The sequence below is a fragment of the Cricetulus griseus genome, chromosome 4 (assembly GCF_003668045.3).
Source record: "Cricetulus griseus strain 17A/GY chromosome 4, alternate assembly CriGri-PICRH-1.0, whole genome shotgun sequence".
Classification (NCBI taxonomy): domain Eukaryota; kingdom Metazoa; phylum Chordata; class Mammalia; order Rodentia; family Cricetidae; genus Cricetulus; species Cricetulus griseus.
The window spans coordinates 185,460,463-185,485,870 of record NC_048597.1 but is presented as its reverse complement, the minus strand read 5'-3'; the positions used below and the strand labels follow the sequence as shown (position 1 = coordinate 185,485,870).

The 25,408-nt window shown below is 40.5% G+C and overlaps 1 protein-coding gene across 2 annotated transcripts in view; it reads right to left on the bottom strand.

Moving 5' to 3' along the window:
• Window positions 1-25,408, bottom strand: part of Wdr72 (WD repeat domain 72) — a 151,772-nt gene that overhangs the window by 98,329 nt on the left and 28,035 nt on the right. For both annotated transcript variants that reach the window (XM_035443438.1, XM_035443439.1), the window contains exon 13: window positions 9,069-9,271. In XM_035443438.1, coding sequence (XP_035299329.1) covers window positions 9,069-9,271 — 203 coding nt within the window. The remainder of the gene's footprint in view (window positions 1-9,068; window positions 9,272-25,408) is intronic.

Here is a 25,408-nt window from a genome sequence, read left to right as displayed (position 1 = left end):
ATTGTCTATCAGCAATTATAAAAACAATAACGTTGACCTTGACTCAGCCTTAAAGGTCTTCGTTCACAATTGAACCATCAGCTTTATGAATTTTCACTTGCTATTGCAGCCAAAGATTCAGTAAATGCAGAGATGGCCAGTAATAAGACAACAGCTGTTTCAACCGACCCCGGTGAAAAGGCGTTTGAGAAAGGACACATCACACTGGCATTTTCTATGTTCAAAATGACAGCTCTTCCAGATTCCATTCAACATGCCTTAGATGAAGACTTACAACATCTCAGGGAAATACCAATAAAAATCCAAAATCACATACAGTCAAAGAAAGAAATAATTTAAACAAATTATATCTGTAATCCTGGGAGATCAATAGTCAGCTAAAGGTTTTATAACTTGAAATGTTTTATGGTTCAAGATTTTACCTTAAGACGTTTTTTTTCTCATCTCGAGGATGCAATTTTATTTTTTCTGCTGTATGTTAAACACAACGTCTGGTAATAAGAGAGACACCCGATCAAAGAGGAAATAATAGAGAGACCCAATCAAAGACGGAGAGAGGGAGAGGGGACCTAGTGTAGAGTTATTGGAATTAAGAGATTCAATAGCTATTACTGCCAGTCAGGTATCATAGCAACCTTGTATGATTAAAAAAAAAAAAAAGTGCTACAAAAGTCCCTGAACCTAGTCCCCAAGTCTGCAAGACTACTTTAGGAACATAATGCTGTCAACATCTGTGGGTGTTGCCATGGGCATAGCCACAAAATATTCTGCCATCCATATAAAAACAAAACAAAATTACACACACAGAAAAAGGAGGGAATGTAGAAGACACATAGGCAGGTAAACATCAAGAAGCCATTGGTCTAGCTCTGTAACATCACCCAGAATTCTGTCTGCTTTTACACTAATTCTATTCTACAGAGTACAGAGACTCCAGGCTCAACTGCCCTGTAATTGTGACTCAACAGGAACCAGGGTGTGGAAATCATATCCTAAAACTCTACTTAGGTACCGTCTGTGGCAAGTCTTAACTGGAAACTCAAAGTGGATTGCATTTAAAACAATATTTAAGCTTCCACTTCTCCACCCTCGATAGCTGTTGATAGGTCCACGGAAGAGAAAAGAACAGCTTCCTAGAAGCAAGAAGCTGATATCGATTTTTTTTTTTTTTTTCAGCAGTGAGTCTCTCCCGTTCTGTGTGGCTGCTGTCAAAGGCAATCTCTAACAGCTGGAGTCAAATTGTACTATTTAGAGAAAGAGCCCTTGTCAAGTGGACCGTAAGTCCCCCAACAATACACTATTCAAATGGCACTTTGCCACACAAATTGCTGACGGGATGAATAACCTGTGGCAGCGACTGAGGCCAGTATCAAAGTTTCATTTTGATGAGAGGTTTTACGTTCACACACTAAGCAAGCTTTCTTTGAAGAACTATGAGGCTCTATATCCCGGGCCTCGGAATGCTACAAATAATTAAAATCTGTTTAAATACATCAAGGGAACTTGACAACATTAATATGGATCTGGTGTTAACTGCATTGGTCACAGGGGGAGGAGCAGTGCCCTTCTGTGGCTGGCACTCCCCCCGGCACGTGCAGCACAAAGCTGGGCTCTCGCCAGCCGTGCACCATGAAATAGGCGCTTTTTCCTTTTGTAACTGCGATTTACATGGCTGACGAAGGTTTAGATTTCAGGGAGGCTTTGAAGTCCTCTGAGGAAATTCGGGGTGGCTCCTGGGCAGGAGGCCGGCAGCTGGAGTCACTTCACCATGCTTATTCTTTCTGTGGGGACCAGACCTCCTGAGGTAGTTTTGAAACAAAGCTGTGATAGCCTCTACTAGTTTTCCTAGGGGTTGAGGCAACTTTCTGAATAAAAAATAAAATAATAAAGTCTAAATTCTTGCCAATAAATGAAATATTGGATTTTTTTTTACAAAGAAGTTATTTTTTAAAAGCATTGTCTATTAAGGAAGCTTTTATTCACCTTATAGAACCTCTGCGATATGGTTACTTTATGTCAAAAATATCCATTGCTTTATGTATGGTTCAAAAAGCAGACTGCTGTGCCCATATTGCCACTATCAGAGGTCTTCCTATGCTGCCTCAGGGGTTATATTCAGTCACTATGTACTAAGTAAGGATTAAGTAAAGTAAAACATTTAAAACAAAAAATTGTTTAAACCTATAGGATTGGATGTTTTCAATGTTTAGTAAAAATGCATTTTCTTACAAAATTTTCCATGTTATTTATACTTCGATCAGCTATCAAAGGGGATACCACCCAAACTCCCTGCCAATCAAAGAGGTGGAAAGCGTTGTTCTACATGGGGAATTTATCTTCATTAATTTTAGTTTTGATTATATACACACACGTATGTGCTGTAAGTGTGCAGTACCTGAGAATGTAAGGGAGGCCAGGGGATGCCCTGGAGCTTGAGCTGTGGATAGTTGTGAGCTGTCTGTCATGAGTGTGGGAGCCAAATTCAGTTCTTCTGAAAGAGCAGCCAGCACTCTTAACCACCAAGCCATCTCTCCAGTCCTTTATTCTTAAATAACTCAATTAGTTTCAAATAAACCCTACCTATTCTCTTCTAATGCAATGTAATTTTGATAACTGGATATTTAAATAAAAATGGAGTTAAACTACATGTAATACTGTCAGAGTGTACTTTAGTTTAATATTTTAATGTAAATCTGCAAGTATCATTATTTTTTCCTGTTTCAAAAAAATATATAGAATATATAGCTCTTCAGTTTGGAGATCTGGCTCAGTAGTATACTCAGTAGTGAACATACTGCTCTTCCAGAAGTCCCCAGAACCCATGTGACGGTGGCTCACAGCCAGCTGTAACTCCAGCTCTCTTCTGGCCCCCATAGGTACCTGCACTCATGCACACATGCACACACATACGAACTTAAATAGGTAATAAAGGGTTAACTTTTTAGTCTAATAAAATGTAAGTTGCAGGATCTGGCTTTTGGCTGAGAACTCAGCAGGTTGGTTGCCATATGTATTTTACAAGAAGGAGGCAAGATAAAACATTAATAACATTACTCAACAGGTGATACCGGATATCACATTAAGGATAGATAAAGGTTAAAAACATCAATTAGAATACAAATGTAGTCTTTATTTACAACCAATCATATATGTTTAGATTAATTCATATTTAAAATTCTGTTTAATCACTACTTAATCACTATTAATCACTATTTAAAATTCTGAAATGGAGGTGAGGGAAGATGGCCAGTCATTCAAGTACTTATCCTGTAAGCATTAATTTTTTTTTTTTGAGAAGCATCTCCCTATACATCCTTGACCTACCTGTAGCTCACTATATAACACAAGATGGCCCCAAACGGAGGGATCTATCTTCCTCAGTCTCCATAGTGCTGGATTTAAAAGCATGCACTGTCATCCCTGGTCCAAGGAGCTGAATTTTATCCCTAGCACCTACATTAAAACTGGGTGAGGCAATGTGCACCTGTAACCCCAGTGCTGGGGAGGCAGAGACAAGGGGATCCTGAGGGCTCACTGGACAATCAGTCTAGCCAAATAGGTATGGTCCAAATTCAATAAAACCCTTATATCAAAAACATAGTGGAGAGTGATGGAAGAAGACACCTGACCTCAGCCCCTGACCTCCAAAGGCAAGAATGCACATGTGCAGGTTTACTTATAAACATGTATGTACATACACAATCACATCCTTACACATACCACACATAAAGCAGAGAGATCTATGAACACATGAAGACAGTGTAGCATGTGGCAATCAAGTTCACATCTTCATTTCTGTAAAGACACAGGGAGATGTTAATTGTCAGGGAGACAATTTTAAAGGCATCAAACAGGAGCAAGCATGAGCTCTAGGAACTCATAGGGGAACATGGAGCCAGGCACTGCTTAGATTCCTCTTCAGGAAGGAAGATTCACTCCACTGGCTCACTCTCTGCATGGCTCACTGGCAGTTTATAACTCTGATTAACTGTGGGATATGTCCAAAAGTTGGAAGAAATTTCCCTATCTTTTGGGACAATGGCTAAGCAGAGCTATAGGATAAGTGCTTGAAGACCATAGGTTTCCTGTAATGGGCTATGTTTGCTCTTGACTTTTATTACACACACACATACACACACACACACACACACACACACACACACACACACACACACACAGATACTTGATTGCACCCCAAAATATTAATTTGCAGGGTGTTTTGTGGTTGTTGGGAGGGAGTTGGTATTTTTTGTGGTTTTTATTTGTTTATTCATTTATATATTTTATTTATATATTTTATAAACGATGGTGTCCCCAGCACATACAAGTACTATTTTCTATACAATAATAGAATATAACCTGTTGGCACAAACTATTCCAATTTACATTCCATCATATGTACACTTGTATGCACACATATACAAAAATATATGACATTAAGATAAATGGCTTTATTAAAATTTCAGACATGGATAAAAGGGAAGTTACAGATTCTTTTGCCAGGTCCTCCTGATACCACCTCACCTTCCAGGGTAAAGAGAACAAGTACACAATAGACCAGCAGACTACAACCAGTATATCACATCTAGGCTGCTGTAAGGTAAAGTCTCCCTGGATACTCCATTGTTACTTCTGTGCTCAATAGCAGAGCTGAATAGGCAGAAATCTGAGCTGTGAAACTAAAACAGTTATTCTCAGATTTTTACTGAAAGATTCACATAAACTCTTTCATGGTTACTATTGTCTTCAATACATAAAATGCAAATAACATTTATATTTTTATGATGTCCACCAGACCTCTTAAAACAACACAAATAGAAAGTGGGTAAAATTGGTTTGAATAATTTTTATATAATCTCATATATTTAAAATGCACATGTTAACATTTTGTTCTTGTCTCATTTCAAACAGCAACTTGAGCTGTCCTGTGTTTATTTTAATGTCACTGCATTAGACAGGACAGTTCTAAACTAGCAAGCAAGCAGAGAGCTAGTGAGAGATAGATTCTACTCAGTTTTGCAGAGTCCTTCTCAAACATTGCAAAAGCATAAATTGGGGCATTAAAATAATCCCTTCACTCATCTTATGGGTAAGAAGCACAGTAAATCACTGAAACACACACACACACACACACACACACACACACACACACACACACACACCAAAAATGAACCAACTAACCAATAGACAAAAATGGGACTTTTCTCTTTGAAATACAGTGTAGCAGTAAAGATCCTGTCATGTAGCAATGATTTTGAGCCCAGTTGTTAAATCCCTACCTCAAAGCTAAATTTCTCCCACAGCTATTTAAATAGATTCTATCCTGCTTTATCCTCTGCCAGGTCTAAGGAAAGCCAACACAGTATTGTATCCTGTAAATCCTTTAAGACTTCAACTCTCCTCCTCTCGTCCCAAAGATCTTTCTTTGTAGAACAGCAGAGATTCAACTTCTCCAGAAATTCAAAGTGGATATATTCTAAAAATGATTTTGATGACATATTCTGCTCTCTTCATAATCTGCCCCCCATTTTTATGTACTTTCCAAACATATGAAGAAAAACTAAGTAGAACATTCTAGAAGCATCCAAATACTGGCCAACATAGAGTTCTAAATGTTTTGTTCTGTCCAAATTGTCTGTTCCATTGCTACCCAGTAGTTTGCCTGTGCCTGGCTAACACTGACATAGCCACACCAACACGGGCACAGATGCAAAGCAATTTTGTGTGGTTCAAACTCATAGTCTTGTTGTCCCCCATTTCCCCACCTACAAAATGTATGTGATTCACACACTCTTTGAAGATTTTTTTCTTATGAAACTCATGAAACATTTATCATATTTACCACTTACAGGCTGTGAAGATGACTCAGTGGAGAGAGCTCTTACAAATATGAAAAACTGAGCTTGAGTCCCCAGAATCCATAGAAAAGTTGAGCACAGTATCAGACATTTGTGATCACAGTGCTCCTACAGTGAGAAGAGAGGCAGAGAGGAGATCAGGAGAATCCCTGGATAGCATATACGATAGTGAACATCAAAAAGGCATCATGTCAGGCAATATGGGTGGCAAGTCTGGCACCAGAAGTTGCTCTCACACATTCACATGGGTACCATGATACATATGCCATACTCTCAATACATATCACATACACAAAAACATAGATTAATAACATGCAAGTTTGAAATCTCATACTTTAAAACAAAACAATCTCACTGGGAGATGGTAGTGGGAGCCTTTAATCCCAGCACTCAGGAGGCAGAGGCAGGTAGATCTCTGTGAGTTCAAGGCCAGCCTGGTCTACCGAGTGAGTTCCAGGACAGCCAGGACTACACAGAGAAAACCTGTATTGAAAAAAGACAACACAAAATCAACAAACAAGTAAATAACAAAAATAAAACAGCCTCAGAACCCTGGCTCTAAGAAAATCCTAAAATAATACATGAATGACAGACAATGAGGACATCTCATACATAACTGAAAGTGGAACAGAGAAGCCCAACTACAAACACCCACCGCCACACCAAATCTGGTAACAACAGGAGCATATATGGGACAAAGGTGACTCCCCTGTCTCCTTTATTTCTCCACTACAAAGAACAGAGACTGGAAATCATAGTCTGCTCAGGTAAAGGGCAACAACTAGAAAATAGAGTGGAAATCAGCCTACCAGTCAGAAGACAAGACCAGGGCATTTTATTGCTTCTTGAAGTCAAGAAAGAAACAAAATTATATACAGAAAATGAAATGTGTATACACTGTTACCACTTCATAAAGGGTAACTTGGAGTTTCAGAAAGAACCAGCAGTCAGTGCAGAAAAAAACAGGCACCTAGTGAAAGTGATATTTTTTTTTCCTGCAGATATTCCACCTCCACTTCTGAACCACACAAGTCAACAAACACCTAGCTCTTGTCTCCCATTCTAGAAGATTCCCTACTCCACTATTGTGTATGCTTTATTGTACAAGATCGTGCATTTCATTCTGACACTTTTAGACACAGGTATCTAGCACCCTACTCTAGATCCACTCCACATGGCCCTCTCAAGCACATTCTTTCTACTCTATGGTGTACACTCCACTACAACAGGCAGCAAGGAAGATGCACTGGAATGGAATGAGCAGCTAGCTAGGCTCAATAACTGAGCCTTATTGATCCAAAAGTGTATATGATTCAATTAAAATTTTATCTCAGCTATCTAAGTATCCTTACAAACAGCCTGTTTTCATGTCAGGAATGCTAACAGCTAGGGCTGGAGAGATGGCTCAGGGGTTAAGAGCACTGGCTGCTCTTCCAGGGGACCAAGGCTCAATTCCTACTACCCACATGGCAGCTCACCCACCTGTTACTCCATTTCCGGGGTATCTGATGCCCTCTTCTGGCCCCCATAGGCACTGCATGTACCCAATATCTATACATGTAAGCCCCAAATTAGTAAATAAACACAAAGAGAAGATTTTTGACAACCTCAAAATAAGGAAAAAGTAAAGAGAAAAGCTGCTGCTATCCACTGGTCTAGGGGCTGAAGAAGGAAAATATAAACTGAAGTCAATTGCCTGAATGGAAAAGTGAAAAAGAGAAATGCAATTTTTAGGGGATTTTCACTGTGCTTTAATCATAACCTGGGGAGATGGTGTCCTGATAGGCCGAGGTGACAGTTTCTGACTTTCACAACTCGGTAGGCCAATAAACTGAGGCTGACATCAGGAGGACTACAGGGCTCTGTATCAAGATCTGTGCCGGGCAGTCACCCAGCTTCGCACTTTGAGACAGGATGCTCAACCAGTGTGATTCCAGCACTGTTACTCACTCACTGTTCAGCAAGTAAACATCCTTCAAGTTACACATTTATTATTCGTTGTTCAGTTAGCATGTGAGATCCCAAAATGAGTGCTGGACTCAGATAAAATCCGAATCAGGTCCCTAAACCTATAAGGTAGTGTGGAAGCGCAGATGTGTGGCTTCACTTCTGTTGCCTTGATGAATGACTAGACATCTTTGGTTTCTAATATAAACATGCACACAAGATAAAAATGGGATCATAGCTAAGTCTTCATCAAGACCATTGAAATAACAGGAAATGGTAAGAATATGCAAATCCTAATTTAGCAACCTCTGTTTCCACATGTCCACACAAATAATTTTGATCTTATTTTTTATTTGATTCAATTATTTTTAATTATGTGTAAGAGTGTATATGGTGTGTGCAACATGGCTCTATCTGCATGTGAGAGCAGGTGCTCAAGAAAGACAGGCATCAGATCCCTGGAGCTGAAATTACACACAGTTGTGAAGCTGATTCAGATGTTGGGATCTGAACTTGGGTCCTCTGGAAGAGCAGAAAGTGCTCATGACCATTGAGTAATTTCTATAGCCCCTACTTTTGATTTTTCTAAAGACTTTTAGATTCAAACATGTTACTTGAAATTTATATAAATAAATTAATCAATAAGAAACTAATTTACATCAACATTAAAAACAATAAGATATGGAATACACAGTGGCCCTTAAGATTTCAGAACTGTATTAGATAATATTATGGAGAAGATATTTACATGAAAAAATACTGGGTACATCCATACAGATGGCAAAAATAAAGCATGAAGCAAATAACAAGATAGCATGAAGAACAATCATGAGAAATAATATCTTAAAGAAACTAGATTAAATCACTGTAGCATGTCTAGAAAAGAAAAGGAAAATAATAAAACTTTGTCTAGAAAATAATAAAATAAGCAGCAAGCCGGAGTAAAAGATACTAAATGCATTCAACTCCAGAATTAAAAAATGGATCCAAACTATAGAATATAATCACCACCACTGAAAAACACTGATAATTTGAATTGATGGGACAGTAACTTAATTTTTGATAAGCTGGAAACTCTATTGTCACATATGTCACTGCAAGGATAACATTCACTTCAGAGTTAAATTCCCCCATCCTTTCCCACCAACATCACTGGACCCATGCCATCGCCTGCTTCCCTGCTTTTGTGCTGACAGGTTAGGGCCAAGTTGCTTCTTATCCTGGTTGTTATGGTCTTGTGGAACCCTGGAGATGAGGACTCACCTTACATGATGACTCCAGCTGCAGAACAGGGCAGGGCACCAGCCCAGGCTGGTGGGCATTGGAGGACCTCTGCTCTACACTTTTGTGCTTGTGTGTCTCTGAGGCCACTGGCAGTGTAGGCTCAGATTTGACAAACTGTACATTGTCACCACAGTTAAGAATAATCCTTGCCCTTTCTCCTGTCTCATGCCTTTCCAAAGTGCCTGGAAAATGAAATTCAAGATATAAAAGAAACGTAAGCAAAATATCCACTGGAAAAGAATAAAGAGACCTCAAAGGATATTTTTGCAGAAGGAACTTGGTTCTTTAAGCTGTCATTCTGCCTTCTTCCAACAGAAAGAGCCAGCCTGGGAGCTTTGTCTAAATAGTTTAAATTCTGTCATCAACTATAAAGCAACGGACTTGAAAGTGCACCCACCTCTAAGAGTCTTTTTATCCACTGGAACCAATAGGCCAAGGGTCTCCGTGACTAACCCCTCCCCTGCTCACTGTGAAAGTGAGCAATATGGAACAACTATGAGATAGGTTTGTGCCATCACGTAGTGTCCCAGCTCACAAACACCAGAGGTTCTGAAGTGCTCATCTGGGGTTTGCAATGTTTCTACTGGTAATGTGTAACTTACTTAAGTGATTAGGGTTGTTAAGGACGCTGAGGCTTACGGTGCATGTGTCCTCACTCAAAGCCTCCCAGCTTGTGCTGTTGTTTTATTGCTGGAGTTTGTTACCATCAGAGCCTCTCTCTCTCTCTCTCTCTCTCTCTCTCTCTCTCTCTCTCTCTCTCTCTCTCTCTCATTTCTCATGTTATTAGAACTGGAATTAATCTCCTCTGCCCTCTGACATCCTTCCAGCTCCAGAAGTGGTGCTGACAAGTCCAATTTAAAGATAAAAGGAACAAAAGTAGAGGGGGCTAGAGAGACAGCTCCTCAGTTAAGAGCCTTGACTGCTCTTGTAGTAGACTGAGGCTGGGTTCCAAGCCACATGGTGGCTCAAAACCACCTCTAACTCCAGCTCCAGGGGATACAATGCCCTCCTCTGACCTCTGTGGGCACTGCACTCATGTTGCATACATTCACACATATGGACGCATATACATGTAAGTAATATTTTAAAAAATTTAAAAAAAGAGCAAGCATACAATGTGCCAAAGTGGGCCTGATGTCATGCCCTATGCTTTCCATACAAGTGTGAGGACTAGAGTTCAGATCCATACTTCTCAGGTAAATGCCCGATAGCAAAGCAACCCACCTGTAAGACCAGCATGCAGGAAACAAACACAGGGGATCCCCACCTAGATTAGCCCAAATGGTGAACTCTGAGTTGAGCAAGAGACCCTGCCTCAATAAATAAAGTATAGAACAAGCATGGAAGACAAAAGACAGTATCACTTGGCCTCCAGAAGGAATGCACATAAAAGTGTGCCCACACCAAGAAAATATGCATATACATATAATACACACTGACTCAGTATAATACACACGTACATACATAATGATCAGAAGACTGGAAAGCTTAATAGCAAGATATTGTTCAACTATAAGGACCTCAGTTAGGAACCCAGCACCTGCAAGTCCCTATAACCTTAGCACTATGGGAGGGGGCAGAGACAGAGGATCAGTTGTTGGCTGTCAGCCTAGCCAAAACCCATGAGCTCCAGGTTCAGAGAGAGCCTCTGTCTCAAAGAAACAAAAGTTCAGAGGAATAGAGGAAGACACCTAACACTTTCTTTAGTTTCTAAACTCATCCACAGATAGAAATATATCACCCACACATGCATGCACACTACACTCACATACATACACAGTCACATACAAAAAGAAAGTATGAGAAACAATTGACAAAACTGTTTGACAAATGCAGTATCACATATTCATTGGGCAAATTAATCTTGATGTCTGCTTCATATTCTTTATGAGTTCATTTGTATTATTAATCTTATATTAAATATAACTCATGCCCAACTGAACAAAAATGATAAGAAATTCAATAATTAATACAATAATACAGATTTAATTTCATATTATTCCTTTCCTACCAATGGGAAAAAGTTGTAGTATGTGTTAAAGATAATTCTCATTGGCAATATTAGGAAAAGATTATCACAGGGAAGTGATAGTAGAAGTTACAGGTCACTCTGCTTTCCGATAGAAGCTATATGTGAAAACTGTAGGGACAACCACTCAATCCAGACTCAGGCTCCTCCCTCCCCCCCCCGTTAACTCCATCACCATTAGTTGGTATTTGGCACTTTAAACTAGTACTGGCCATCATGTTACAGCAACAGGCAAACTTTTAGTCCCAGGGACTCTTAACAATGTTCTCCCATTGCAATCATTTTAAATATGTAAGAAAACATCCTGAATAGCAACGTCCAAAATAACTTTCTAACCTTTCTTTTTCCATGATTATTGAGATACTTTTGACAAAGGATGGCAGCGGCAGCATCAAGAAAATATTTTCTCTCAAGAATGACAGCAAGAAAAGTTTATCAGATCAAATACTGCGGCTCATCTTCCGGGAAAAAGATTGAATTCCAGAATTTACAACCATGTGATTCATTGTCTTTCTGAGAAAGCTCTCTTTGAACTTGATATCAACATGGATAATCTGCTCATGGGTTTTCTGTGGTTACACGATGTGATATCCGGAAAATATTTTCAAATAAATTTTGAATCTCTCTATGTTACCTGGAACTAGCTCTTGTACTCCAGGGCTCAAGAAATACTCTTGCTTTGGCCTCTCATATGGTTGAGAGGATGGGTTTATGCTACCATGCCTGACTTTTGACAATCTCTGAGAAATAATTTACTGTGCTTTAATCACATAACCTTGTGCCTTACACTGTTTATTTTACACGTTCATGTTCTTCATCCTAAACTTAAGCTCAACCATCTCTTGAATTGTCTAGCTGTAACCATAGCTTACCCACGTAAGTGTATGGTTGTCACTGCCTTCAGGTGTTTTCATGGATATCTAATCTGTTTCATCTACTGTATCAACCAATGTGACATGTTTGCAACATATAGTAAATAAGAATGTCTCAATCTCAAAACCTGTGAGATACAGAAGGCTAATTTACTGTAGTATATAAAGTACAAATATTCTATTCTACCCCTAAGTAAATACCCCCAACCAAATAAAACATTGGGTATTTGGTTTTGTTGATAAATCCTAACATAGGAGTTAATTCTCTGTTTTAAAATTTCATATCCAATTATTATTGCTTCTTTTTCCTTAATAATAAGCCCCTTTAAATCACTTCTCATCAGAATTCATGGAATATACATCACTCAAGCACATTTTTTTAAATTGTTAAAGTATCTAGAAAAAAAAAGAGAATAACCACAAGGAAGTCTATCAGTGTGTTCTTGTGAGAATTCCTGTGGTGGGAGAGGAGTGTAAACAAATCTACCTTCCTCTTCTTCCCCAGTGACAAACCAAAGAATTATTCCACCAAAGTTCGCCTTGGGACCCCAGTGATTTTATTGGGTCTACATACAGAGCAATGGTGGGAGTTATAGCAAAGGAACTAAGCATGGATGACTTTGGCACTTGGAGACCTGGGAGGATGGCTTCCCCATGGCCTATAGTCATGCCCAGTTAACTTTCCTAGGCATCTATACTCTAGTGCCTAACCTAGCTAGACTCAAGGCCAGGGGCAATTAAGGTTAAATTGCACACAATTGCCTAGGAAGTATGGATAGAAACTCAGTTGCTATTCCAATAATACCCCCCTCAAGCCCCTCCTTCCATGAGGGGATGCCAACAACAGCCCACAAGCCTGATCATGATAGATGCTTTCAGGCATACAAGGCCCATCTCAGGAAGATGGGAGCTGCTTCACTGGGAGGGCAGTGATCTACAACAGTAGCTGCACCATCTCTAAATGTTACCTTTGCAGCAGACAGAAAGGATTGGTTTCTAATGTTAGAAACTCAAGGTTTATAAACCACTTACTTCAATCCCAACTTCAAGAGATCTTCTGCTTTTCCCTGCAAACCCAATGACAACCCAAACTGGTTTCCACTCCCTTTCATGAAGAATGTGAGAGATGCACGCTTCCATCTAAACATGACAAGGAAATGTGCAGAGCTATGTGTGAGTGGGTGGTGCTATCTGCTACCATTTCTTCTATGCAAGTAGGTGTATGAAAAATACCATGAAACCTATATTGTGTAAAATAAACTGAGGCTAGCCTGGGCTATATAGAGAGTTACAGAGCATCCTTGAATACAGAGATAAACGTTGTGTCATAAAAACAACTCAAAATTTCATCATATAAGTTTTTTAAATACTTCCAGTAAATATCATGCATTGTTACTTTATACTTTGTTGATAAGAATTTTGCCATGATTTCATTTCAACTTAAGCTATTCTCTGTAACTCGTGGCATTAAAAGATACTGGATTTTGGATTTTCAGATTAAGGATGTTCAAACGATACAGAAATGTGAAAGACTTTTGGTCCTAAGAATTTGGGACAAGACATCCTCAGCCTGTGGTATATCAGAGAAAACCATAAGCAAAGAGAACTTAGAATAAGTAACATCCTAGCACAAAGAAAGGACAGGGATCCAGAATTGCATTTTCTCCAAAAAAGTCAGTGCATGGAAAACAATGGATCAGCCAAGATATCCAGTGACCTGGCTCCTCTTGGCAGACCCCTACACCCATTCAGACACTATTTGTGTTATCATATGCTGCTTTCACTGTTGACTCAACACTCCAGGTAATAACATTCCCTAATCATCAGTTTTGCTTTATTTTGTTGTATGCCAGGGCTTCCTGTATGACCACAGGTGCCCCTTGTGTTCAGCTGATACAACCTTTCAACCTCCCTACTTCTTTGTTGGTCAGTCAGATAGATACTCTAGGCCTTAGCCAAAACTGGCTGGCCCCACTTAGCCAAAGCTGGTTTATCTTACTGATTAAGATAAAAGCCAGTAGCTGCCCCTACACTACTGTGAGGCTTTGGGTGACTGTCCAAGTAGCCTGCTGTTTCTGTCTTCACTGCACCTTTTGGAAGTTGCTCACCTACACTTCCTGCCTACCCTAGTATTATTATCCTCTTGTTAAGATAAATCTTTCTGCCAAAAGCCGCCTGAGCCCCACTGCCATGTGTGCGCTTTATGCCAGCCGCCTGCCAGAGTCAGGGCCCAAATGAATACACAGAAACTTGTATTAGGTTCAAAACTGCTTGGCCAATGACTAGGATTCTCATCTGTTAGTTCAGTCTTAACTGTCATACATCTATATATTTTATAAGACTTATCTTATTGGACGCCTTATTGGCATCCCTCCTTGTCGGTGGATCACATTGGGCTGCTGGAGCAGGAGCAGAGGGGAAAAGAGAGCCCTTCCTGCTTCTCCTTCGCTTAAATATGAGTCTCCTTGCTATCTCACTTCCTGTCTGGATCAGCCCTTCTCTGCTACATTTCCCAGAATCCTCTTTGACTCCTAGTCCCGTCTACTTGCTGTCTCATTGGCCAAACAGTATTTTATTTAACAATCAATAAGATAAACATACACGGTACATTCCCCATTATCCTCCTTCTCAGGTCTTTGATGAGGTTAAAGATTATACTGTCACAATTATTGTTCTCTCTTCCTAGATAGAAATATTAGGTACAAGACTTAAACTTTCCAGCTTAGGACAACTCTATAGTAATCTTTATTATGCCATGACTCTAGGACTGGATATGTAGTTCTTGCCATTTGCTCTTGTTGCTTCACTGACAATAGGTCTTAAGTGTGTATGTTCTTACATTTTCCTTCTCCTAGAGAATATTTGATATTTTCTATCTTTGTATATAGTTTTATATCAAGTCTAAATCCTTTTCTTTAGACTAAAAGGGAAATTGTAGTGAGATACACACACACACACACACACACACACACACACACACACACACACACACACACACACACACTGCACCTGTAGCAGGGACCCAAGCTCACTCTCTTTTGGTTCAGGTCAGATCACAGAGAGCAGCCTATGTGGATCCTTGGAGAAGGGACTTGCACGGTCATGTTTCTTGTGTAAGTGCCTTCTCCCTGAGTAAAATTATATTAAGCTATATTGAGCCTAGTCCAGTGAATCTCGATCCATGTGTCTACACCCTCTCCCAATCCTCTGAGCTTGACAACAGGACCAGATCACTATGACAGAGAACACTCCATCTCCAGGCTGCTCTATGGTTAAGTCCTCAACTACTGGCTCCATTCTCACAGGCTATACAGTGTATTAATGACCTTTGTGTCAAGGTGATAGGACATCATAACTAAGGCAACTTAAGGAATAAAGAGTTTATTTTGGCTTATGTTTCCTGAGGGATAATAGTCCATGATGATAGAACAGAGCTCAGGTGTTTAGAGTGTAAGCCAAGAGCTCTCATTTTGGAACAAAAGCCTTAAGCAGAGCCAGAGTCCTTGGAATGGCAGGATGCTGCAACACCTCAAAGCCTGCACCCAGTGAGGTAATTCCTACAGCAAGGTCACTTCCTAAACCTACCCAAATATTACAACCAACTGAGAGCAAAGTGTTCAAAGACAGGAGCCTATGGAGGATATTTACATTCAAACCACCACACACAGTTATTGTAGATTTTTGAGCCTCATTTTTTTCAGTTGTATCATAGGATAATAATTTCTCACCCCACAGGGTTACTAAGCAGCTTAAATGGTATAGCCTTTTGGCCTTCCCAACTGACTTATGAAAAAAATCACAAAAATATCTCACAACATTTAGTACATCTACAATTTTATGTTGACCTATCCAGGGCCAGAAACAGCAGCCGTCCCTGAGTAGATATCATGGGTTTATAATTTCTAGCCCATGGTGAACATGATGTATGATAATACCTTATGTCTTGTGACAGACATAAGCTACTGGATCTGTGCAACAGACAACCAATCCTGTCTGCTCTGGAATGTTTCTGACATTCAGGCTGACAAAATCAGTTGTTTGGGGTCCCACTGCCCTCCATCCCAGAGATCACCTCCTCGGACAGCCTTGTCTCCCAAGTTATATATAATTTAACTAATAACATATGGTTTGTTTGGCTTTTTGTTAAGTACAGATTTTTTGATGTATTTTAGTATAGACTTGAACTCACTATGTAGACAAGAATGGCCTTGTGTATCTATTTCTCAAGTGCTGTGATTATAAGCATGCAGATTTCCACTATTCCCACATTATGTGGAGCTAGTGAGGGAATGAATACAGGGCTCTTTATACACTAGGCAAGCATTCTAATAACTTAGCAATGGATCCTCAATCCCCTGGCCTGCTTTTTAAATCCTCCTCAGACAACAGAGTAGGGTCCAGCATAAACTACAATCTGGATATTACTCTTTAATGGATTGTGTGCCATCAGTTATGAGGAATTTCTACTTGGGATCGAATTCAGATCCCTGATCTGCAGGTTCTATTCTTAGCATAGTTGCCACCCCCCCAACACACACACACACACACACACACACACACACACACAAAATTGCCTTTTCTCTTAGATAAGATTTCCTTTTATTAACACATACACCTTTACCTTTCAGGCTTTACAATTAATTACAGGTATAGCTTGCAATTCTTGATGCTCAGCTGGGTCTTCCTAAAACAGCTTCCTTTCCTACCTGGCCTCATTTTCAACTGCAGCATCCATAGAACACTGACATCCCTAATTGATGCATTATAATCCCTTGCTTTCTTACCAGATTGTGGGCCCTGGCTGTGAGTATAAACTATATTCCCAGAGTTCGGAGCAAACAATAAATAAATGCTCACCAAATGAATAGATTCAAGTTTACTCTTTCCCTGCAGGCAGAGCAAGAGGGCAGATAGAGATTGCTGAGTCTCCTGCATTCACACCCTCTATGCTCATTATAAACCTATACCCAGGGCTTAGGAAAGGCAGGGACTCTGAAAGATGACTTCCAGACCCCAAGACAGATGCCTGGCAGAGCTCACAGCTATGCTGCCAGATTACTCCCAACAACCCAGGACTCAGGAAGCCAGAAGTCAGTCTTGGAATGCCTGAATTCTGCGTTAAATTTGACCTGTGGACTAGCCAACCCCACTCTCCCATGAGCCAAAGAGTAGGATGTGCTAGTAAGAAACTGCTTAGAGAGAAGCAAGGATGAAGAATGTGAGAGAAGCAGAGAAGGTTGGTGGAGAGTAATAGGCTTTCAACTTTCTAGTTGTTTCTCATCCCATACTAAGTACCAGTGACCTTGCTATGAAAGATGAGAGATACACCCCTCCATCTATATGTCAAGTCCCTCCTTCTGAGAATACCACCTCTGCATGCCTCTTGTTCTCTACCTAATGGGCTCTGAAGGAGGAGGTTCAGAGATGTATTTATAATGGACCTGGTCAGGTTGAAGGTCAGCAATTTGCATACACAGCCTGGGGATTTCCAGGTAGAGACCAGAACAGAGAGACAGAAACTTAAAGTCCTAAGATGGGCTGGGGTTAAATTACAATGACAGACTTCCACCTAAGGGAACTGGGAGTGGTTTAAAGCCAGCACAGACCTCTAAGTCTTTCTGCATATAAAGAGAGGATTATATTTTATAATCTGTATAAAACGATAACTCCCACCTGGCCTTCCGTGAAGTAGTGAGCTGCTAAAACACAAGCACAAACAAAGACCTTAGGGCTGTTGATATTTATAGGGAACCTACTGTACTTCCTTCTGCTGGTTTCATTTTTGAATAGGGAAAATTATCTCTATGATGTATGTTGGAGACTTGACTTGGAATGTCAGGCTTTCTTCAAGCAAGATAGGCCACAAAGGACAGTTCTTCAGCAGAAGAGCAAGGCAGAGAGTTAAGGGAATGCAGAGTGTGCCACATTGGTGCAGTATTCCTGTCTGCAGACAGAATGGGAAGGCGCTGCACTGCCGGACACTGGAAGTCTCTTCCCAAGAGCTGGAACTTCTCACCATTTGGCTTCCCTGGTAATTTCCATCAAATGTAAAACATTTGGTCTTCTAGTAAATATATTCGAAAATACCACTGATACTTGCTTTTAAGTATAATAACCTGCTATCAACAAGTAAACTGTTTTAAGTTACCCACATATATAAATAAACTTGACACAGGAGTGACTTCCTGAGAACACTGAAGAAATAAAATTATTACAGGAACACAAATTCCCAGAGCCACCAAATGCTCAGACTTGTGAGGCAACATATCTCATAAAAAAGGGAGGAAGCATTCAGTTAAATATTCTACTCATAGCATTGTGAAAACCCAAAACATTAGCTAAATTTACCAAAGGAAACCTAATGTTATGATCAATAGCAGGCATATGTTTGCATGGCAGAGCTTGGTGGTAAGAACATGAAAGATTACATAGCAGATGCAGGGCTTGTCTCCATCAGTAGGATTTTCCCAGCTGAATCGGATGTGCTGTGGGGCAGAGCTTAAGAATAGTTATATTTCAAAGTGACAATGCCTAAAATAGAATAGGTTTCAAAAGTAGCTTAATTATCCAACTTGGTAGCCACACTCATACAATCAGATTTCAGCCAAGCAGATGGCTGCCAGAAGTAATCAAATTCCTCTGTGTGGAGGAAGCTGACCATTGGTTGTGTTGGGAGATTTCTCACTTATCTTCAGTTGCACATGAAGCTCAGTGACTTGCTCACAGAAGTGTATGGAGATTGACCCAGAGGCCCTTCCTAATAAAAGCATTTCACAGTGACTGCATCTTACCCTGGAAAATAGGAAACTGATGTGAGTTTGACCGAGGGGAAGCCCTGGAGGCATGGGATTTAGATTTAGCTAACTAGAAAGAAATGGAAGCTTGGGGAAGGGGGATGGATCTGAAAATATTAAACCAGGCATAAAGGCACTTTCTTCATTCCTAACTATTGCAGGATGGAATAAATCCATCTGTAAAATAGATCTCCAATGACTTGACTCATTTTGCACTATGCAAAGGCCCGAATACATTAACAAACTTGGGACAACCAACCTTCTATACCTTAAGGGTGTAGAATACATTTTTTAAAAAGTCCCTGACCTCTGTGACCTGAACCTCGGCTCTGCCACAGCCTCCAGCCTCTTCACAGAAATCCCAGCATTTACTGAAGGGACCCACTCAACTCCCACATCCAATTCTGACCATTGGCCTCCAGAAAAATGCAATGACAGGCTTGGTGGAGGTGAGAGAATAAAAGGGATGAGCTATAGAGAGGTTTCAAGTTGCTGACATGTATCCAAATTATAAATAAATGACTAATTTTAAGCAAGTTTCAAACCAGATTCCTCCTGTTATTTTTTTTTAACTAAATGGTCCCTCTTCTTAAATGTGTGTTAGCAACATCACCTATGACTAAATTTCAATTTTCAACTTCATTCTGAAACTAAATGAACTAATTCATGAGGATGCGCATGGGAAAGGTATGTTTTGATTTGTATGAAAAGCATGCTTAAATTGACAACCACCTATCTTAGGCATAGCATTAAAATCATCACATCTCTAACTAACAGAAAATGTCACCCACTCTGTACACCTTGCATTCTGATACCAGGTGTATTTATTTTTTAATTTTAAAATAACTATCTTAGATTTTATCCCTCATGCATCTTATTGAAGGTTAGCTGACTTATTGGCTGCAATGGCCCTGAAGACATCCCAGTCTATCATTTATTTGCTTCTGGCATCGGTTCAGGTAATTAGGTCATTATCTTGCTGAGCTGATCTAGAGTTTTTCCTGGAAAGATGAAGCATATTGGAAAAGGCAGAATTGAAGTGTGCTCTCCCGGATAAGGTGCAGCGTGAAGGGCAAAGTCTATGGAGGGTCTTGGTGTTTCTGTTTTGTCTCGTTTGTATTCAGAAGGGGAGGATATAATAGAGAGGAAGGAAGGCTTCTGACTGCAATCAGTACTTTGCTTTTGGCAAATAATGAGTGAGTGCAGGGTCAGTGGAATGTGGAGTTTGTTTGGAAGGATTGAGGCTCAGGATACTGCTACTAGAACCTATGAGAGTCAACACTATGTCTACACCCAGGTATGCAAAAAATGTTCTTTCAACTTTCCACCCTTCAATTCCATGGATTCACCCTCTTCTGGAATCTTTTGTAGACTCTTGGGCTTGAGTTCCAAGGAAATAGGCAGAATTCTATAAACAATCCCCAGTGCCCCCTTGATCTTATCTAGTTTTCTCCCATGGGACTGTGATGTCATAGCAGTCCAGTGGTCATTAAGGTTTCTAATCCCTTGACCTCAGAAGAAGACTCTTCAATTAGGCCAGTTCTCATTAGTTGACCTTTTTTTTCTGTTTGTATGTGTTTATGTGTGCATGTATGTGTGTGTTTATAGATAAAAACCAGAGGTAGATTCAAGTCTTCCTCATTTGCTTCTCCACCTTATCCTTGGAGACAGGGTCTCTCACTGAAGCTGGAGCTTGCTGTTCTGGCTGGGCTGACTGGTCACTTGAACCCTGGATCTCCTACTGTCCCTACTTGCTTGTCGCTGCCATGTATACAGGTGTATGCCAGCATGCCTGGCCTTGTAAATGTACTGGAAATCCAAGCACATCTCCCCAGTCCCTACTTGAACCATTAGTTGAGCCCTTGGAAAGCGGCTGGGGCAAGGAGGGGACTCATGCCTTTCTTTATTTTAGCCCTGTAAGATCCAAAGTCTTGAAGCTAGTGACATCTGCCTGCACCTCTACTCTGCAGAACTGTGATATGTTAAGGTAAAGATTTTAAGCTATGAAGTTTGAAGTTTTTTTACTGTGTAATAGTGGGAAAGTAATACAGTCAGGACTCCTGATGGCACACCTACCTGCACTCAAATCTATGATACTTTTCCCAATATTTTTTCTTATGGAAACAAATTATTAAATGCATAAAAGCATCAAGACAAAAAGTGTGCATCTCGTTTACATTTTTAAAACTTCAGAAAAGTAATTCCATCTCCTGTTTTACACTCTAGAACAATAAGCCATAGAGATATCCAATAAATAACTGCAGACTGGAAATCATGTTCCACACCAGCACATTCATTTTACAACAGTCTCTGGAGGAATTGTATGTAAGTCATAAAATATTGTTTGTATTTTATCCTTTAACCCTTCAGTTCTCATTGTCATTAAATCTACCGTTATCTACCATTTATTTGAAGAGAGGGTCTCATGGGGTCTAGGCTGGCTTCAAACTCATTACAGCTGAGGGTGACCTTGAACTTCTGAGCTTTCGGCCTCCATCTCTCAAACCCTGGGATTAGAGGCATGCATCCTCACACCCCATTTATGTGGTGCTGAGGATGGAACCCAGGGCTTCATGCATGCTATGCAACATCTCTACCAACCAGCTATACTCCCAGCTCCCAGTGTTATTTAATCCTTAAATCAATCCAGAAAGGAAATTGGGGATATGAAAGTAACAGAGTATTTGTATGGTCCTGTAGCAGAGCTGGCATGCCAAGGAGGCTGGGATATTGGTGCTGAGTTTAAAATATGTGATGAACAGATGATAATACAGAAAAGGTGGTAGAAGAAAGACCTTGACTGTGAGGTAATCAGTTGGCAAATCTGCCAATAGTTGACACAAAGGATGATAAAGACCCCAATCCATCATTTTTTTTAGACATTTTCAATACCTCCGAAATTATTTAATTTCCTGTATCACTGGTAGTGTACATTTTTCTCTTCAAATGATTCAAGTTTATCACTAAATATTGTTGATAATAGTGGGGGGAAAGAAATGGCAAATATTTTCGGCTCATATGGTTCCCTCTAATGGTCAGACATCTTTGATGGGCTCTGAACTACATAAAACTGCTTACAGTTTTCTTGTTATTTGACCAGAGTATTACATCCTGTCCATCTTACTGTAACAGGGTACTGGTGGCTGCCTGGGGGATCCCCAAGTCCATTCTATGGCCCAGACAACAACTGAACATTGTGGGAAACAGAAAACCAAGCTTTGCAGAAAAAAAGCAATAATTTTACTCCTCTGGAGGGGAGAAGACTAAGGCTGGGAGTCCCTAAAGGGAAGCTGGCTTGAGTATTTCAAGGGCCCCTTTCCATTATGGGTCCTGTTATATAACCACCCCTGTGTCATCCCATGAATTCTCCTGTCATCTTCTTCCATTCTTTGGGGAAAAGAAGTTGACATTTCAGGGACCCACTTTGACTTGTCTACCTATGTCCCTCTAACTTTATCTTATTTTCAACACTTGTGTTTCTACAGTTACATCCTCTGTCATTGAAATTAGTTTCTCTCATTTGCCCAGTAAGTACCTTACTAAGCCATCTCCCCACCCATTAGCATGTTTGGTCTCTTACTGCACCTGGAATTTCATACTGCCAGTTACAGAAGCAGGTCTAAGGTCTTCTAAGCATGGGTGGGCATATTGGAACTAGGTCTGCACAAAGAATCGGGGAAATGGGTGGGGCAATCTATACCCAGATCTTATTGACAAGGCAGAGATTAATAACCAATATTATTTTTGACATGGAATGTCACACCCAACAACAACCCCTCAGTCCAGTCCTCCACTCACCAAGACAAGGACTTGACCTCTGGACTAATTTCACTTGGTTCATTCCAGAGAATGAAAGACCTTCACCATCTAATCTTAACACATGTGAATGGTAGATATTGGATATTATTGATGCGCCCAGACTAATGAAGTTAAGTCCAGTGTCTTTTATCTTGTGGCCAAATCAGAATAGCTGCCCCCACTCACCCGTGCCCCCAGCACTAGTCATTACAGTTCATTGAGTCTTGCTTTCCAAATCATTTCTGCGGCAGCTGGCTGTTGGGAAGATATGGGCAACTGAAAGGAGGAAACCTGGGGAGGGCAGATGGCTCCTCTGGGCTTCTTTCCACTCTGCACTGCTGCTGAGAGCCCTGCTAAGGTACCAAGTGTCAGTGTAACACATTTGCAGAAGGGGCTTCACTAAGGTGGAGCTGCATAGCAGCTGCCTGAGATTCTGCAGCGTGAGCCCCCTGCACATTAAATGTGGATATGTGACAACACACCCAGCCAGTACTCTATCCCCAAGTGCAGCATGAACACAGGAACTGCTGAGAGTGATTATAGCTTGAGCTTTCTTTACAAAGCAAAATCCAGGAAGGCAGCAACTGCTGAATGGATGCAATAAGGGCCTGGGGGAGGGGGTGGGCTTAACTGGTGAAAGTAATTTTATAAGCAGACAGCATTTGTTTTTATAATTAGAATGACATCGTATTGATTTTCACGTTTGTTTCTGAGCACACAAAATGTTCTAAAGATGTCTTGCAAACACCACAGTAATATGCCCAATGTATTATGCCAGGAGAGCCAAAAGTCAGGGTTAAGTAATAGTTCAAGTAAACTGGGTTTGTGTAAATAACCCCCCCCCCCCCACACACACACAGGAACTAGTAGAACAAAATTTAAACCTGGGTGATTTAACTCTCCACACTAATGTCCTTACCCTGCCTCCTACCTAAGAGATTAAACTTAGCTGAATACATATTCAGTTGCTAAATCTCAAAGTTCAGGTTCCCTAGTGTGTACCTACCCATGCACTCATGATTGCACACACAACTCCAAATTACAGCGTTTCTGGGATAACCAGGGCCAAGGAGTTGAAAGTGAAGATTCAAAAGCAGCCTTCACAGCAAAAAGAGACATTGGATAATGACCCCGGTCGTTATCATGATAAAGGAAAACAGCCTTAGACAAGGTGATATAGGGAAAAACCTTGTCATGCACTCAAATGCATCCTATTTTTCCTTTCTGAAAGCAATAACCTCAAGGGGGTTCCATCTGAAATCTGCCCCAACAAAGCCAAGAAGCTTTGGGAAAACGACACAATGGAGACACTGCTACTGGCAGGATGCTGTACACTCTGAGCTCACCTCTACCATGAGTGCGGTGAACGTTAAACAGTAGTCCTGCTGACCAGGCATTCCACATGCTGTAACTTTACCACTTTAGCTAGACAATGGTGACCTTGGTAAGAAACCAAGCAAATTATCCTCAGAACTGTACAGTTAGTCACGGGGGTTCTCTCAACATTTTTATTGTGTGTTATACCAGTATTAACCATTGCACTCCATGATGGAGTACAGCACACTGGAAAACATTTTCCCCTACCAGCTTGTATGCTACTTTGATATGGCAAAGTTTGAGTTTAACCACAGATTCTATGCTATTAGAGCAAATATGAACATTGACTTAGTAAACTGTGGGCCCCACCCCATGCATGTACTCCTTACAGTTTTCACTCTACACAGTTCCAAGACAAAATGTTTGAGATATTTGGAAAATATGGCTTATTAGTTTTAGTTGACAAAACTCATCCTTCATATATATATATTTTTCCTTTTTCTTCTTCTCATGATTGTGTGTATGTGTGGTATGTGCTTCCCTGTGTATATGAACCTTTGTATACGTGTGGAAGTCTGAATGTGTGTAGCTGGGATTGATGTTCAGAACATCATTCTTCTGCTTTATTCCTTGAGACAGAGTCTGCCAAAAGGAAATCCAGAACTCACCAATAAGGCTCGTCTTCCTAGCCATCTTGCTGGGGGTGGGGAAGGGAGGAATGAGTTGCTGAGAGAGATGCCCTGTCTCTGCCTCAAATTACAGGGCAGCTGTCATGACTACTGGACAGTTTCTTGGCTTCTGGGGATTCAAATTCTAGTTCTCTTGCTCATGGGTCTTTAACCACCGTTAAGTGTTTTAACCACTGAGATATCTTCCAGTCCAGAATCTTTCTTAATTAAAAAAAAATTCTTACTATTTCCATCAAAACCATGAAAACAATTCCCCTAATTAGACAACAGCAGTGAAGACCAAAAGGGCTTTCCAGCTAGTACTAATAAATTCATTATGGGAAAGAAATTGTGGGGCTGGAAATTTACTGTCTATGGTAGAAGCAATTTCAGCATTGTTTTTCCCAGCTACCTTTCCTGAGCTTGAGAGTCTGCTTGAGCCTTGATATACTCCTGCCTTCCTGTCAGCTGTCACTTCTGCTGTCAGGTGTGCCTGTCACTAACCATCTCCTGTTTATACTTTGCTGTTTCTAATCTGTCATGTGAGAAATCAGATGGCCAGAGCTGTTAGGGCTATGTGTAAATTAAAAGCCACATTCTGAGAGATAGCCAGAGACCCTTCTTCCAGAGAGTACCGAGCAATCTTCTGGAAGCTGCTCCCTCTCTTCCCTGCATTTTTCTTATCTAGCTCCTGCTTGATGGTTGCAGAACACTGGCTTCCAACTGCAGGAACTGTACCATGTAATATACAGTGAGGAACACCCCAGAGTTCATGAGGAGACATGTGTCCCTGTACAGGGGTGACACCCAGGCAGCTGCCTTAGAGGCTGTCTCACCTCCA